This window comes from Micromesistius poutassou (genome assembly GCF_964030765.1).
Source record: "Micromesistius poutassou genome assembly, chromosome: 22".
Taxonomy (NCBI): Eukaryota; Metazoa; Chordata; class Actinopteri; order Gadiformes; family Gadidae; genus Micromesistius; species Micromesistius poutassou.
Window position 1 is genome coordinate 2698095 of NC_140292.1, and position 18641 is coordinate 2716735.

An 18641-nucleotide genomic window follows, 5' to 3' on the forward strand; every position below is an offset into this window, starting at 1 on the left:
TCCAAAAGATATGAAGGCTTTTGTTGACTTCAAAAATAACCCAGGAACAGATTCGTCCACAAAGCAGCTCTGAATTATCCGTTGCGACCACAGCAGGAATGTGTTGAATGAAACGCTGATTGAATGCGCCCTGCACTGAATGGACAACTCAATGAAAATTCAACAAATATTTAAATATTTAAATGCTGTGACTCGTTGTTGTTGTGTCAGTATACCACATTACGAGATCTGTTATCCTTTCACTGATACCTCCCCCGTGAATTGAGAAGCCCTATTATTTGACTCAGAGAGCACTGTTTGATACGCATACAAAACAAATACAAATAAAAGGCACACACCTGTTTATGGGGACACCACTATGGGAGGACACCTGTTTGTAAGGACACCTGTTTACGAGGACACCGCTATGGGAGGAAACCTGTTTACGAGGACGCTGCTATGGGAGGACACCTGTTTGTTAAGACACCTGTTTATGAGGATACTGCTATGAGAGGACACCTGTTTATGAGGACACCTGTTTATAAGGACGCCTCTATGGTAAGACACCTGTTTATGAGGACACCTCTATGGGGGGATACTTGTTTGTTAGGACACCTGTTTATGAGGACACCGCTATGGGAGGACACCTGTTTGTTAGAACACCTGTTTATGAGGACACCGCTATGGGAGGACACCAGTTTGTTAGGACACCTGTTTATGAGGACACCGCTATGGGAGGACACCTGTTTGTTAGGACACCTGTTCCCTGGGACGCACCTGCTGCCTTTTACCACCATCTCAAGGGCAGAAGGCTGGGACGGTATACGACGGGTGAAATTCATCGATGGTCTAGCGGTTAAGGGGCTGGACCAATGATCAGAGGATTGGAGGTTTGAATCCCACCCATGACGCCGATGAGGTGCCCTTGAGCAAGGCACCTGGAATACCCCCCATGGCTCCCCAGGCGGTGCACGTAGATTCAGCTGCCTTAGCTGCTGTGTCAGCTGCTTGAATGGCGGCGCGCATCGCAGCGGCCTCAGCAGCTGTAGTGGCTGCTTAAAACGCAATAGTGTTGTATCCTGTGCAATTACATTGTATCCTGTGCAATGACAAATAAAAAGGCTTCTTCCGCTAATTGGTGTGTCAGGTGAGTTCCTACCTTACCCTGCATGGAGGATTGAGAAATATCTGGGAATATAAAGTGAGAAATATTCAGGATATGAACAAAAGTTATAACAATCAAAAGTGGGATATTAATAAAGCTTTGCTCTATGTACAATATAATTTGTTTTGTTTTGCTCTATGTACAATTATATATATACATATTTATTTTTTATCAACATTTTAAACTGAATAAAAGAGTGTTGATTTTGTATACAATTGTTGTATTACATTTGGGACCCATATTGGTATTGCATGAGACGGGGAAACCGTAAATAATATTGTGCTATGAAGCATGATCTAGTCCATGTCTAACCACCAAACAGAGGTTTGTATGGAGAGAAGATAGTGAGATTCAGACTGGCTGCTGCACTAATAATAACACGCTGAAACCCTGAAAATGAAGAGGGGCGGGATCAAACGTTTAGTGTTGAGGACAGTAGACAGTGGATCATTTGATTGGCAGGGGGATTGTGGCAGGGGGATTGAGGACACCCCTGTTACACCATTGCAACTGCAGATATAGGGACATTATTAGACTGTCACTATAATATGTAGTGGAAGTGGAAGTGGAAGAGGAAGAAAACCCGAAGGAGATGTGTAGCTTATTGCTTGACAAGAAGAAATGTTAGGGTTATATAATTGGCACCAATAAGCTACTAGCCACACTTAGCTAGGCAGAAATATTTTTCAAAACATTAATTTTTATTTTTTATTTTTATTTTTTAACATTAATGAACTTAGAACCAAATAAACTGAGGACTGGCCAAAAAAAAGGAACTAACTGACTAACTGGAAATGTTTTTAAATTATTCAAGTAGGAACTCAACCCTACAAGGCCTTTTTGGGCTTATGGCTCTGAGTCATAATACTCTGGAGAGCCTTTTTCAAGAGAGGGATGAACTAAGCCAGTCTGGGCTACGAGACGAGTACCTATAGACTATTTCATATGCATGCACATTCACCTAGCATTTTCTTAGAAAACATGTGTTCATTTGATTTGATTGTAACTATAATTATCATCAATATATTTATCTTTTTTTAAACATTGTATTAAGTTCTTGTCATTTTTGTTGTATTTGTCAAATGCACAATATAACAGGCAAGCAGTCATAACTGGCAATGAAATTTGCATTTGTATTAAACATAATACAAATTTCAACAGTTTGGGGCCCAAACATTTTTCTTTGCTTCCCACTGCCATCTCCTGATGGGCATTAAAGGGTCAACTTGTTGAAGTGGCTTGTCAGTCAATGCTCAATGTGTGATGACAGCATTGACCTGCATCCATCCCTCCGGGCCCTCCTTGTGACTGGAGATAAGATCAAGTGGAAGCAGTGGTGACATTGGGATGATGAAGGGTGTAGGAGAGCCGCTGGTGGGTTAAAGGATCCTATCTGATCCGTTCTCATGTGGTAACATGGGTTGGTATTAACGGCTTTCCAACTCATGGATGCGGTACCAGGCGTTTGACACGTGAAAAGCAGTTAAAGACTCCTCTAGTCAACATTCAAAGTAGGCATTTGCTACCAAATGGATTGTTTGAAAGTAGTGTCTAAAGTTAAATTATGTTCTCGTCTTCATATTGTGATTTAGCTAGTAAAAAGTGTTGGAAGTTCCAGTTCTGTAGATATCTTAAAATGCTATATATATTTAAAATAATTCTAAAGGTAGGTGTATTTATTGAGACACAGATATGGAACTGAACCTTTAAAAAACTGTATTCATGGTGGGTAGAGGTGACTGATGTGAATTGGATGTCACAGATGACAGCTCCTGAGCTATTTTGAGGTTCAAAGCGATTTTCTTATCAGTACCTTGCCCATCCTCCTAGCTTCATATTTGACTCTGAAATGCCAAAGCTACTAAACAAACAGAGTTATTGTGTTAAAAATAACCCATAACGTTAAAATAAAAATACAACCGTTGTCCAATACAGAATGTTGGACTAAACGAGCATAACACTACTTAAAACTGAAGGAAAGAATAAGAAAAGCAGAAGTAAAAGTCAAACACAACATGGTTACCAGAACCTAGATTACAGGAAAGAATGTCCCCTGTATTGTTTCCTGGCTGATTCCAGAGAGAGCATTGATTTACACTGGTGCTGCGTTAAGACTTAGTCATCTCAGGGCCATTACAACACAACCACCCACATGTAATTGTTTCCCGGGCTTGTTTTGTCAAAGCGTTTAAAAGCGTGTGCAATCAATCCCACCATTCCTGTATGACTTACGGATATTTGCACAGGATATTTTTCAATGGCATCAAACAGCAAAGAACCAAACTCCCCAGCCGGTAGGGAGGGACACGATACGATCTTTGGTTCTTATTGATACGGTCCTGTAAGACCAGCAGTGAGGGTCCGCGCTGACCTTTCTTCTAAGATTATTATTATTATTATTATCTTGATTAATTATCATGTTGAGCAGTTTTTTGGAATCACATGCTTGGTAAACAAATATTAATTAATTAGGTTATCTATTCTTGACTGAAAATGAAGCACAACATTGGTAAAATGGGGGGGGGGGGGATAATCATTTTGGAGGAGAGATTCGGAGGAGACACGTCCCCCATGTAACCCCCCACAGAGTGCCAAGGGGTCCTAGACTCAACAGGTGTTAAGCCTGATCAACAACACGTGTAGTGGTGTGTGTTAAGAAACATATCCACGCCGTGGTGGAGTGTAGGAGCTCCTCTGAGAGTGATCCCCCTTCAACAGGGAGTATTCATTATTATTCATTATGAATGAGAATATCAGCCATGAATGAGAATTCAACTCATCCGTCAGCCGCCATTGTATGGGCAGAACAACTGAAATGTGACGTGCACTGTGTATCATGAATGACTGAAAGTGAAGTGGGACGGGATTACCTTGCATTTTCTTTTCTGCATATTAGCAGCTGCAATACCATTCAAATACTATTTTGTTATTTAGAGGCTTGTATTCAAAGGGACTTACAGTGAAATTTGAATACATTATTTGTGAGTGGGTATAGGCTTTAACGTGTGCCCACACATTTATTAATAACGTTTTATATTGTAACCTCTTGCAAAATTTGAATAAATATTTAGATGATAAATTAATATTTAGATGATAAATTAATTAGATTAGATTAGATTAAATGAGAGAACAATAATAACAAACTCCAATCTGCGCAATCTGTGGCAATAAAACACACACTTATTGTATTAAAGGTCCCATGGCATGCTATTTTATGGATGCTTTAATATAGGTGTTAGTGGGCCCTTAATACAGTACTTGAAGACGTTCAAGAAATTCAGCCTTGGTGCAGAGTTACAGCCACTACGAGCCAGTCCCACAATGAGCTCTCCACAAATGTGCCGTTTTTTGAGGTGGGTCAAGGTGGAGGGTGGGAGTGTGGCCCTGAGCAGCTTGCAGCCACGGTACCATGCGCTAGTGTTTACAATGGAACACTGAACACTCCGGGTGCTCCGGCGGGAGTCCTGGAGCTCTATATCTAAATAATATATTATATTTAGATATCTATATAACATAATATATATTATCATGGTCAAAAGCTGTGAAGTGTTCTTCCACTTCCACGTCAATATTAAGTACAGACTGAACCGCGAAATCGAGGAGAAAGGGATTGTTGCCTGGGGCTCCAGCGGGCCGCTACCCCGGCAGTGGGCTGCCTGTTGCCCGGGGTTGTCTCCCGCTGGAGCCCACAGCGGGCACTGGAGCCCCGGGCAGCTGCAGCGGGGCTCCACGGGCAGCGGGCGGTAGACAACCCCGGGCAATGGGCAGCGTTCAGTGGGCTGCCCGCTGTCGTGGTAGCAGGCAGCGGGCACCGGAGCCCCGGCCACCGGCGGAAGACAACCCCGGGAGACAACCCCGGGCAACGGGGCGGGCAGCGGGGCTCCGGCGGACAATCCTGGGCAACAATCCTTTTCTCCTCCATGTCGCGGTTCCCAATTCCTTCTCAACAATGGCCGAGAAATCCCCCACTACGAATCTCGTTGTGGAAATACCAGAGACCTCAGAGAACCCGACGCAGTCTAGTCTTTTCACCAAATGGGAGCTTTATGCAAGCTTGCGTTATTGTGTTTCGTGTTATGCACCATAACACCAACAGAACGGTTATCCAAATGTAAATGTATTCATTCACACACACACACACACACACACACACACACACACACACACACACACACACACACACACACACACACACACACACACACACACACACACACACACACACACACACGGCGCTCGCACGGTCCTTGCACGGATTGGTGGGCCAAATTCTCTGGGTGGGCAAAGCAGAGAAAGGGGCGGTAACATGGCCCCATATGACGTCATATGGGGCCAGCTCACAAATCAACGCGTTTCAGCGATCCTTTTTTCAAAGACGGAGCAAGATACCTACTTCCTGGTTTACACCTAATGCAATTCTTAGCTACTGGGGGACCATAGGGAGGCTAGGGGAACTCAACTTAATGTTAGAAAAACTAAATTTTCATGCCATGGGACCTTTAAGGTTTACATTAGATACTATCATAATATTTGATTGATTCGTTCAAGAGGCATTTAATTTATTTTGTTTTGTTTCAGACAGATGAAACAATAACACACAGATTATACTAGAGATGCTCCGATCGATTGGACGCCGATCATGATCGGCCGATATTGGCTAAAAATTCACAGAAATTCGCCGATCACTTGACGTAAATTACTCACGCACTTTTGTCAGTGGCAGCATGAGTTCTAAACATTGTGCTACACTGCCAGGATTTCACAGGGTCACTGTAATTATGAAAAAGGAGGCAGTTTAACATTAAGTTTCGTTTACGGAGGATTTGCATAGCTCAGTATGTGGCAGGCACATTTCAGTACCGTAGAAACAGCTGTATGCGCGCAGGCACATTTCAGTACCATAAAAACAGCATTATGCGTGCAGGCACATTTCAATATTGTATATGACAGTCACATTCTGTGGAGGCTTTGATGAACGCATTGAGCAACATGTTTCAGTCACAGGGGATCCAAAGAGAAAAAATAAAGAGTCTATTGAAACAGAAACTGGTGCTTGCGTGCTATCCAGATTATATATAAAAGATATGGAATCTTCCATATATATTTATATATAAAATTTATATAATAGATTCTCAATCCCCTGCCATTCTGTGATCGTTCAATATTCCACCTTTCAGTCACCTTTTTTGCTTCTTATCTCAGAAAGCTAATTTTGAGCGGATTTACTTCAGTGTTCAGTGTAGTGTTGTTTGCACATCGGACAATGTGCCACACATATTTACCAGAGTGCTACGTTGTGTGCAATAAACTGAACAAATATAGATAGAGCGTTCAGATAACGAATCAAGCAGTTGACTCAATCTGTGCATATGGCGATGTGTGATAAAATATACAGACAGATTATTTTACATTGCTGCTATCATGACTGATCTAATTCTCTTCAAGCAAATTGCTTCTATCTGGTATAACTGGGTTTGCAGGGCGGATCTTCGCACCTTCGTAGGCCACTCCTGTGTGGGCACTTCATCCCTCGTCCTTTTAATCTTTAGCAGATGCGGGCTCACGTCTAGTTATTTATCACAGATGGGAACTAGATTTTCTCAATTTTCCTGTGAGTGGTTTTCTCGCATACCTGAGGTTTGAGGCATCTTCCTCAGGGAAACCTTTTGACATTTGGGTTCAAACTCAGAACCTTTCGGATTGGAGTCAAACACCTTAACCACTAGAATGTCCTCCTGCACTGACTCAGACAGATACATTGATCTTCCTGTGTTGAATGAAACGAGCCGTGACGCGGTTGGTACATGACATGGTACAAAGACAGTGGTCATCTCAGCTTGAGCCTATCCAAAGGATTAATCCTCGTTTGACAGCATGATGCACTTCACACACTACATGTAAATATTTATTTATATCCATAAAAAAGCACGAAGGACTTTGTTTATGTTGCATAAGCTCTCCTCGGTGTCATGGCAACCCCTATTGAGGAGCTGGGAGGATAACAAAGACAGAAACACAGGGGGTGGGGAGAGAAAGAGAGAGAGAGAGAGAGAGAGAGAGAGCACCGGGCTGACAGCGAGAGAGTGAGCGAGAGTGAGAGAGCTGCACTTACTCCAAACAACTCACCTGACATTCAAAGCCAAATGTTTTCATTTGTCGACCGAAATATTTGAGCAGGAGCCCTGGGGCCACCTATCTAGCACTCTGTGTAGGTGTCAGTGCAAATGAATGCTCAGTGAAAGAAAGTTGGAAACTTGATGAGAAGTTCAAACAATGCGCAGCACAGCGGTACATGGTTTCCTCTTCATATGTTCCCATTTTCCTGAGATGGTGCACACATGTGAACTCCCTCATGGTTATAGGAATGATGGTCATAATCTCAGGGATCTCTGAAATAAACTGATTGCTCATTCAGAATGAATGAGCAATCAGTTTATTTGATTGATTTATTGATTGATTGATTTATTTGATTAAACTGATTGCTCATTCAGAATGAATGAGCAATCAGTTTATTTGATTTATATTACAAAGGAAAAGTAAAAGAAAAACGTAGATGTAAAAAAAAGTTATGGCCCAGATTACAATTCGAATACCGGTTGATTGCAAATTGTGTTTTAATCTTGACTTGGTTCGACTGCAGTGTAAAGGATATGAATTTAGCTCAGAGTCATGTGGATAATGCCATCCCTAACGGCATCGCACGGCTAACAGTGGACTGGCCCTGACCTGTCTGAAATTCCCATTGTCTGTCTACCAAAAGGGCCTTTATCATGATGTATTTTCAAATCTCTCTCCACTTCTCCCTCGTGGTGTCGTCGTACCCCCCCCCCCCCCATACACTTTACATTTGAATGACATTGTGTTCTGAAATGTACATTTTATGTTTCAGACTGTTTATGATGTACATTAAGGAAACTGATTTGTTTCATTTGTTACAACAGATATGTCTTTTTAGCAGAGATCAGAGCGCTTGTTGAAATGAATAGTTCAGTCAGTGGGTTGTAAGGTGGACAATGGCTCAGACACAAAGCGGCTAGTAATTGTCTCAACCACCCAGTGTGGTTTGTTCCTAACTTGTCCCACAAATCTCAATTCGGATCTAAAGTCCGGTGGCAGACAACCTCAGATCTGGATGAACGAGGCGTTTTACCGTCTTTTGCTCAATATATTTGTTACGACCATGTGGCTGGAGGCGGGGATCTGTCGCCGTGTAATTGGAGAACACAAACTCGGCCAGCAGTAGTAAACTGAAAAAAAGTGTCATGAAAGGGTTCAATCCGTTCCACTGTGTAGACTGGAAATGTAGAAATACAATACTAACCCTCATTAAAATCCACTGAAAGTTTAGTCCACAAATCAGGTCTTACCTAGCATCCCGTCTGGTTCATTTTCTCCTCATCGGCACTAATGAGTCGCTCAAGGACTGTTTTCGTTGGAACCGCTCAAGAAAAAAACTGTGAAATGGTGTGGGAGGCGGAAAGCGTTGCCATAATTGTGGTTTAAATGCGAAACGCCTCACTGTTTATTGGCAGATACGTTATTCGTGTGGGAGACACCATCGCCGACAACACATGAACAGCTCAGAGCGCAGCCACCATGGGTGCGGAGGTGGAGGCGTGGCCGGCGGGCAAAGGTTTTCTCCTCCGTCGGACCGAGGTTGAGGCTCCGGAGAAGGTCTACCGCTGGGATGGCCACTCGTCAGCCAGGTTAGATTGACCCCCCCCCCCCCCACACACACACAAAAAAAGAAGTGTGAAACATCCACTGTGATAGTGACCGATCATAATGGTTTCACTCTCAGGGCAAGCATGGGAACAGTGTTTGTAGCTGTACCTAGCTATCTAAAATGTCAGACAAATCGTATCCATAGAATATAGCAGATTAGTTGAGTCTTTCTGCATGGTCTAGGGATCTTGTAGTAATTGTAATATCCTTCCATAATACACTTTTAAGCGTGTGATTGAAAAAATCTGCAATTCTGGTCATTCTGATTGGTCACTCTCAGTATACAATCAGGCTTCACACGTTTTTATACATTTTACCAGGCAAACTAATGGAACATTGCACCCAAAATGAGACACATACGCTTCAAAGCTCACACTTTCACCTCCAAGATTAAATTTCCCTGTGAAATGATTGTCTTTGATTGATCGTTCTCTGAATCGCTTTAAAATGCGATTCCAGCCCATTACATGTAAACCCCTGTGCGCTGCGATGGTGATTGAACCATTGCTCCACAAACCCTGCCTCGCCCCGTCTAGATGTTAGCCCAGAAGAGCTTCTGTTCGGGGCCTCCATCATGGAAAACGTGACGCCCGGCAGCGCGCCCGAGGAGCCGGCGGAGAGGAGCTACAACTACCTGGCCCTGGTCCTCGGCGTCCCCCTCATCCTGATCATCATCCTGGGCAACGTTCTGGTGTGCCTCAGCGTGCTCACCGAGCGCTCGCTCAAGACAGCCACCAACTACTTCATCATCAGCCTGTCGGTGGCCGACCTCCTGCTGGCCGTGCTGGTGCTGCCGCTGTACGTCTACACTGAGGTAATAATGATAATACTAAATGGGATTTATGTAGCTATTCTATGACTGAAGTCGCTTTACACTGAGGGGCGGTGGTGGTAAAAAAAACAACAGATATACAGCCAGGGCCTCAAGTGCTTAATAGCACTTGAGGCCCCTGGGCTATGGACATTTTTTGAGGTAAGCCTGTGCATAAAGTCGCCATTGCATACAGCACTGACACACATGTGGATGGGGGGTTAAGAGAAGGCAGTAGAGAAAAGATGGGTTTTGAGGTGGGATAACTGGGAGGGAGAGTCACTGATGTCTTGGGGGATTGACTATTTTAAACGTTCACCTTTTGGGAGAGCGATAATAAATAGGAATTTCAACCTATTCATGACCAAGTTGTCCTTACGAATTAAATTGAGCAGACACTGTTATCCAAGTCTGGCTGAGCACAATCAAAAGAACACAATCAAAATGACCTTGGCCAACAAAAGATTTAAGCACCTCAGGACCAAGTTTGAACCAAAAATAACAGGAGAGCGTTCAGAAAATCAATAGGCATCCCGAAGACACGGTTATTCGATTTCCGTGTACTTACATGTTGAGGTACAGCAAAGTGCCTTCAGAATTGAACCAGTAACTTTGATGAAGATTCCCCACTGAAAACCTTTCAGATTCAGAGTAATGTATTATTCTAGGGGGAGATTGTTACTGACACAATGGTGTCACGCCCAAGAAAGGAAGAACTGTGCACAAGTAGAAAACAGGAAATCTAAATAACCGTAAATAATATACAACACAAAAGTATAGCAGTGCATTCAAAAATATCGAAGAATGTGTCTGTGACTCTGTGGGCCCTAGTTAGACGGTCTAAAACGCAGACATGATAGCTGTTGCTATTATGACGGCGAGCTAATTAGCTTTGCGCCCAACGCAAATCTAAAATGGGTTGGTCTGAAACCTGTAGGTGTGTTTTGGGCGTAACGTACAATAAACCAATGAGAGTGGCATCTCCCATCCCCTTTAAGAGCCAGTGCATTTGACATGACGAGTTGATATTTTGACAGCGCGTTTGCATTCTCCGCTGAGACAGATGCATGACCACATAAATTTCAAACTTCAAATGGCTCAGTTTATGGCCAAATAATAGGCCTAATTCACACACATGGAATAGCGTTTTCTTCCACAACTTCAGAAACACTGAGCCGTCATGTGGGTCAAGTGCGGCAAAGACAACTTAAAGTCTGTGTTGCAGGGTTAATTTTCTTCTTCTTTTTTTTAGCAATTTGCTTGTTGGTAATAAACATTTGAACGGTTATCCATTGTATTTAATGTTGTTGGGTATCACAAAACAGAATTGAATACGAAAAAGAAGGTACGATTTTAGCGGTTTGCGATTGATTCTCATTTCCCCCACAATGCATTGCATGACATCACATTGGGAAGACAACAGACTGCAGAAGCCCCATTGAGACCCTTGAGAGTAGAGACTAGTGAGAGTGTTCAGCAGATTATACAGATAAATAGATAAATACATAGATATATATATAGATAGCCTAGATAGATAGCCTATTCAAGTATTTATTATTGCCAAATGACACAAATCGTCAGGAATTCATTTTGGTGATTCGGCTCACACAGGACAGTAGGCTACAAGACCACACAGAACAAGGGAGACAACAAGTCTGACTGGACATACACAAAAGACATCACATTAAAACCCAAAGACACATGCGTTGACAGATGGATATAGATAAATATGTTATATGTCAGCCAGTCCTGTCCAATTATTGTTGTGTTTGTATTGTAATGCACATCTTTACCTCTTCCTTATTATTTGCCTCTTCCTTAGTTATAAAACAACGTTCTCTTTACTGTTTTTCCTTGGTTATTTGGCATGAGACAATCGCATTAATGATGACTATTGGCTGAGGTAGAGTAACATTTCACGGTAAGCCAATCAGAGGTAGAGTTGGGTGGGTGTTGTTTACACATTCAAAAGCATTCAGAGTCGGAGACGGACGGACACACAACGACACAGTGGGTCAACGAGAAGCAGGAATGGCGAGCCCAAATAATCCAAAAATAGCCTTCTTTAAATGGAAGTATAGCCATTACTTTTCCATCCAAGAAATTATTGGAACGAGTGTAATCGTGAAATGCACATCATGCCCTGGACAAAAGTGCCTCTCCACGTCGGCGTCAAGTAATTCAAACATCTTTCAACGTTGCATGCTTCCATGCATTCCATCCTTCCGTGCATGAACATGAACATGAACATGACCATGACCATGAACATGACCATGAACATGACCATGAACATAACCATGACCATGACCATGAACATGACCATTCACATGTATTTTGAGCTTGTTTAAGAGGGGTGGAGATGGGGTCCAAATTATTGGACACATTTGAGCATTTGAAGTATACTTCAAACTTTTACTTTCCACAGTAACATATATATATATATATATAATATAATCATAACTGAGCATAAGTTAACAATGGCACTTCATATGATCTGCTCACTGCAAGTAAAATGTATCATTATTTTTATTAATAATAATAAGTATGTTGATTTGTTGTTGTTGGTTACTATGAACAAAATCATTTCCTCATACAAATGGAAAAATAGCCCACATGCCTTTATTTTTTGTGTTGGAATGAAATTATATAATGAAACTTAGAATATGAGGTACATTGTAAAATTGAAGACAGCTAGGTTTGATATGCTTGATACAATGTTTTCTTGGTTGCATCAATTTGAAAGTTGGACCAAAGCCAATTAGTCAAATAAAAGGCCTCAAGTTGGAAGTAAAATCTGGGTAGATCTTGCCTTTTACCAAGGCTGAGGTCAGAGATCTTGGGCTTAAAAAGGTTGATGACCACTGCGCTAGTGCATTTAGACCAGGAATTCTTTGGTCAGTTGCGCAATTGGATTGGCGCATGTTTAGATCGGTAAAATAGCACCAAGTATCATTTGTGCCGGAACACGCCTCTGCTTTTCGCCGACACGCCTCTGCAGGTGCAAGTGTAGTGGCGCCTGGTTGCTGTGGGGGAAAATCAGCTTTGCACCGGGTGCAAACTAGCAACGATACATGCGTCGGTGTAGAAAGTCAATTGCGCTGGGTGCAAGATAGGGCCATGTGACTCTATCTCTTACACCTCATACCCACTGTACACGTACGTCGACGGAAGAGAGTGGGCGTGTCCGACGCATGGGGTAAAACATGATCTGCGTATAACGTGATCTGATTGGCCAACGGATCCGTCGCTGTCTGAAAAGTTAAACTTTTCTCAACTTTTGGACACAAGAGACGGAGCCGATTTGACGGACGGACCCACAATGCATTTCGGGAGTGTCCCATGTAAAGTCAATGAGATCCGTCGACGGACGTGTACAGTGGGTACGAGGCGTTATACATACACTGTTGTTCTGCGCTAACTGCCATTTCTCACTGTTGCGTGTGTATTGCTGTTTAGTTCTTGGGTGGCATATGGACGCTGAGCACCTACATATGCGATGCTCTGATGACCATGGATGTCATGCTGTGCACCGCCTCGATCCTTAACCTGTGTGCCATCAGCGTGGACAGGTAAGCCTGATCCTCGCAATAAGTGACTTCAATTGATTCCTTGCCTTCGTGGGTCGATTTGGACAATTTGTTTTCATTGGAATATGAAAAAAGACACCTGCCACCCAATCGTTTTTGCAAACATGACACTGAAAAATACATCATAAGCGATTCACACTAAATCAATAGCAACCCACATCTTGCTTTGAAACGCCCCCTCTACCATTCATACATAATACAAGTTCCTCTCACATCTGAGAGGACATATTTTCCATTGAATAATTTGTCATTTTGGAAGAGACTTCGCTCACCTATGAGCCTGTGACGGCTAAATTGTTGTATTGCGCCATCCAGCTCAAACATTATAATAATCGCAATCCTCAGGGCCCATGCGAAGGTGACGAGGATATTATGGGGTGGCATAATTTAGCCTCGGCGGTGACAGATTGGGCTGTCAGCGGGCTAATAAAACGGCATAAATGAAGACCTCAAATGACAGCACCTGCACATAACGTAATGAGTGGACGAATGCATACGCCACGGCACCTGATGCTATTTGGTCAAGGCTATTTGGCTAACAGAAGGGTGATTTGCGGGGTTAAATGCCCCTCTGAGAATAGTGCGGTAACCACCGTTCGACTCCATTACATGAAATATCGATTTCCATTTCAGAATGAGATTTAGAAACACTGAACCGTGACCACATTTATTCCTTGCAAATAGACTCATATGCTCGCACATTGCTCCCTTTCTCTGCTCCACGCCACCACCCTCCTCCTCCTCCCCTATCACCACAGATACATCGCCGTGGTGGTCCCGCTCAAGTACAACAGGAACCAGTTCAGCGTGCGCCAGCTGGCCCTCATCACCGCCACCTGGGTGCTGTCGCTGGTGGTGGCCAGCCCCGTCATCTTCGGCCTCAACCGGGTGCCGGGCCGCGACCCCAGCGTGTGCAAGCTGGAGGACGACCACTTTGTGGTGTACTCCTCCGTGTGCTCCTTCTTCGTGCCTTGCCCCGTCATGCTCTTCCTGTACTACTGGATGTTCCGAGGCCTGCGGCGCTGGAGCACCGGCCGCAGCCGCTCCCAGGTGGCTCGCGGGGGCCGCCGCAGCCTCTCGCTGCAGCTCAGCTCAGCGTTGCGGCGGGACAAGGGGAGAGGCGGTGGTGGCGCCGCCGCTGTCGCCACCCGCAGGGAGAAGGCGGTGTACCTGAGCCCGACGTCGCCATCCGCAATCTCTGTTGTGTCGACGCCCCTGGCGACGCCGCTGGGACCGCCAGAGGGCGAGGGGGAAGGGGGGCAGGACTGCCTGACGGCGGCGGCGGAGAGCGACCCCGTGACGACGCAGGTGGACAGCGGGTCCGACGGTGACCCCCCCGAGAGGGCTCCTGGGGAGGCCGGGAGTGGCGGCGGCGGCAGGGAGAACGGCCTGGCCAAGGCCTTCGGGGTGAAGAGGGCGCGGCGCAACAGCAAGAGCAGCCGAGTGAGCGGGAGGGAGCGTAAGGCCATGAAGGTCCTTCCGGTCGTAGTGGGTGAGTCGCTGCACCCTCTTCTGCTGCGTCCGAAACTTTTTTCGCGGCAACACATGCCAAGACTATGTGTAGCGTCTTATCCTATCATAGTTGTATACGGGGAATGGGTTAACCTAGCGATTGCTGGTGCTTGCACATCCCTACTGTCTTGAACATCCCTACTGTACCGACAGAGATATATTGTTTCACTTCTTATGACAATATACTTTTATATTTTTAGACGCTTTGGATAAAAGCATCTGCTAAGATTAATTTCAGTAATGAGCAGGTAGGCATCTTGCCCAGGGATGATTACAGGTAAATCACTATGTATAATGTGGAGTCAACTATAGATTGAGTCATCCATCTGGTTTGACAAGCGGTCGAATGGTGAGGGCTTTTGCCGGTTTGGACCTAGTGTTTCAGAGAGTTAGAAATAACCATTCCCCAACAAATTGAAAACGGCGTGATATGATTTTCTGTAAAACACACACGAAAAAAGATGAAGCTGATAAGAGTTGCAAGGCAATGCATATCAGTTTGGCAACAGGGCTTTTTATAGAATGTGATAAGTGCAGTTTTTGAATGAAGGGTTCTGGCACTGTGAAATCTCACCGGGCTGCAAATCACCTTGGAAACGAGTTTCCTCCGCTTCCTTACGTCTCTGCTCTACACATAGCAGACATGTGCTGCCTGAATATTACGTTTTTCAAAATCAAATGTAATGTTTCATACACACGACAGAGCGCTACACGACCCGCCTGTTAGAACCCGTCGTAAAAAAATGCAACACTAGCTAGCCCCGCTAGTCGTCTTCCTAATCATGTCTGCAATCCACCTGGCGGTAGGGCTGTGTGATTAATCAAATTTTGATTGTGATCAAAACGATCTCCAAACTAATAGGCCTATAATCGAGTTGAAACAACATTTATATACAGTATATTTTTTTTAAATAAAAAATCGTTATTGACCAAAATAAACGTGATTATGATTTTTTCCATAATCGAGCAGCCCTACATGGCGATCACACCCTTGACCTTAACCACGCCTTCTTCGTCCCACCCACCCTCTTCTTCCCGCCCCACAGGTGTGTTCCTGGCCTGCTGGACGCCGTTTTTTGTGGTGCACGTCACCAACGTGCTGTGCGAGTCGTGCGACATCGGCCCCACGCTCATCTCTGTGGTGACGTGGCTGGGCTACGTCAACAGCGCCGTCAACCCCATCATCTACACTGCCTTCAACACAGAGTTCCGGAATGTCTTTCACAAGCTGCTCTGCTGTCGGACCTGAGACCAACCCTGGACCTCTGAGATGTATATCTGAGATGTATATCTTTATATCTGTATACATAGTTATGACTAAGTTTCTGTACTGTGTGGAGTGTGTGGATCCTAACCGTTTCGGACGACAGGAGTCCTCGATCTTCGCGTCTTTGTTCCAATGTCAAAAAAATAAACATCTCTTAAGGGACGTTTTTGACAGAGCGTTTTCATGTCTACAGCAGATACCGATACGCATATAAAACAATACGATAGGATCAGGAAACAGAAATGTTTCCTGATCATGTATGTGTGTGAAGGTTGAAGAGACAAAGCAAGACTGATACACAGCTTCTCCCGGGACAAAGGGCTCAACGGCGTTATGGATTTCATACGTTTTCTCTTGGGTAATGACTATATTTGCCTTGACAACGGCAGACTTTTCTCTAAGGGATGCTGAACAATGCCATGGATCACTTTATTCATCAGAAGAGGCAGCTGTGGCGTAATTATCGGTAAGCAGGTCCTCCAGTCACTTACGGGCCCCGACCAATCAGGGGGCCACCCCAGCGACTTCATCTTATCGCCCGGGCCCTGCATTCAGCACTAGTTTTATCATCCTGCTTACGGGCCCGTCTTTGGCTTGTTGCACCACTGAGAGGCAGTCAAAGTTCTTTGCAGTATATTACAGATTATTTGAGGTAATTTATGTTCTAAGGGGGTTTGTGTACAACATAATAATACGCAACATAAAAAAAAGTGTGTTTTGAATGTGAAAGGGATAGTCCCCAGGCAAACAATTTGATTTCAGTTATGGTTAAACACCACACATGACATATACATTTTTATATACAAATTAAATGTGAATCTTTTGTTTATTATCATACCTATAAATGTTGGTTTAACATGAGATGCCATGGCGATGCTACTAGATAACGTTCAATTGATTTTCATCAACAATGTCCTGTGCCTCAAGCATTTTCTGAAAACCAACTGTTTGGGAATAGATCGTCAATTGCTGTTGTTTGTGTTATTCTTTCAGTGATTTCCAATGAACTGATGAATGACATGATACAGCCAATGTTACGTGGAGGTCTTGCCATTTTTGGTCATATAGATGCAAACAAGTGTGTGCGTGTGTGTGAAACGTTAAAGTCAATAAGCCCACAAAGAGCTCTCTCATTCGGAACAAAATATGCATGCCATGGTGTACACTCACTTTTTTTATTTTTCACTTTCACTTTGAACAAAACTTTCCATTGGAGTTAGAATTTCCCTGTCATTTTAATCTATATTCTCACCTTTGCAGATAATGAAATACTCAAGAAGAATTTATAAGATTTAGTGAAAATGTACAAGATTTAACAATTAAATGTATCATCAGATTTCCAGAAAATCATCAGCATAAAGCAATTTTTGACAAAGGGGGAGCTATTTTTTCTTAAACCCCTATTATCCTCCTCAGTAATTCAAAGCGGCGTTTGTCTGGTAAGGCTCAGTGGGTCATAATGTGCCGCCCTTTGTGCACCAAGAGTAAGGACTTCTTAAACTATGTAATGAAGGCACTTCATTAGTTCTCTTTTGTCCAAGGTAATGGGAAACTAATAGGTAGCAGCACTAAAGATTATCAGTGCTTTCTAAGACCGTTGAAGAGGCCCTGGATTTCAATATGATTGAGGAGTCCATAATACTACGTACGTTCAAAATGATGGATGATTATGGTTACATGATATTAAAATGTGTATAATACCTTTTGGTGAACAAATGTGCTTATAATTTCCATTTTCTTTCTTCAGGGGATTCAAAGCAAGAATCTTCTTATATGGCCCGGTGTGGCCTTGTGTGTGTCAATCCTGTTCCATTCAGTCACTCAAGTCCTGATGGAGTCACCATCGCGCTGGACCAAGACCCACAAACAGTGTCACTCTATTTTCCACCAGTATAGGATTTGTCATTTTCCTACTCAGGGTCCGATTGAACTCGTGTCTCCCCCCCGGTCAATAACACGACCCGGGGCCAACGACTCCGTGGCGACTGAGACCTCTCTGGCGGGCGTCAAGGTTTTGAGGGGTAGAAAGAAGGGAAAATCCACACATCAGCACGGATTATCCATAAGCACGTTCGTATGCTGATCCGCGGATTTCCCCATCTTTGCCCTCGTTGCTTCTGTGCAGTCGAGACCTCCCGTATCCGCAGCGGTTTCAGATCTGCAGGATCCAGTGGGCGGATTGGATACCCTGGGTCTTTTATCGTCCGCCACACAGAAGCGCTTCATCGCATACTCGTTAAGTGGCTTGAAGACAGGACTACAGAAAGACCCTTTGGTGGTTGCGTTATCGTTGGCCATACCGCTCTTTGATCTATGCCTTAGCCGTCACAGCAGGACTCAAAGACAATGACTGTAACATGTTTCTGCAGTAAGTTTCGTGAAGGGTGTTTTATTTCCTGTAAGTTATGAATTGAATACAGTAGATGTTAGTACTAGCCTGGCAACATAAAATATGTGATTGATGACTTAAGATGATCATGATTTTCAAATCATGCCCCGATGATATATATATATATATATATAACTTTTTTTGGATGTTCTTTTATAAGTTTTATTCACAGAAGTATGGCTTTGCGAATAAATATGCGTTACATT

General features: G+C 43.7%; 1 protein-coding gene across 1 annotated transcript; it reads left to right on the plus strand.

Moving 5' to 3' along the window:
- Positions 1-9443: 9443 nt before the first annotated feature.
- Positions 9444-16028, plus strand: drd4-rs (dopamine receptor D4 related sequence; the record flags this gene model as incomplete). Its single annotated transcript, XM_084486163.1, has 4 exons — positions 9444-9683; positions 13137-13249; positions 14026-14759; positions 15826-16028. 4 exons carry the CDS (start codon positions 9444-9446, stop codon positions 16026-16028), a joined length of 1290 nt encoding a protein of 429 aa, XP_084342289.1.
- Between the last annotated feature and the right edge of the window lie 2613 nt (positions 16029-18641).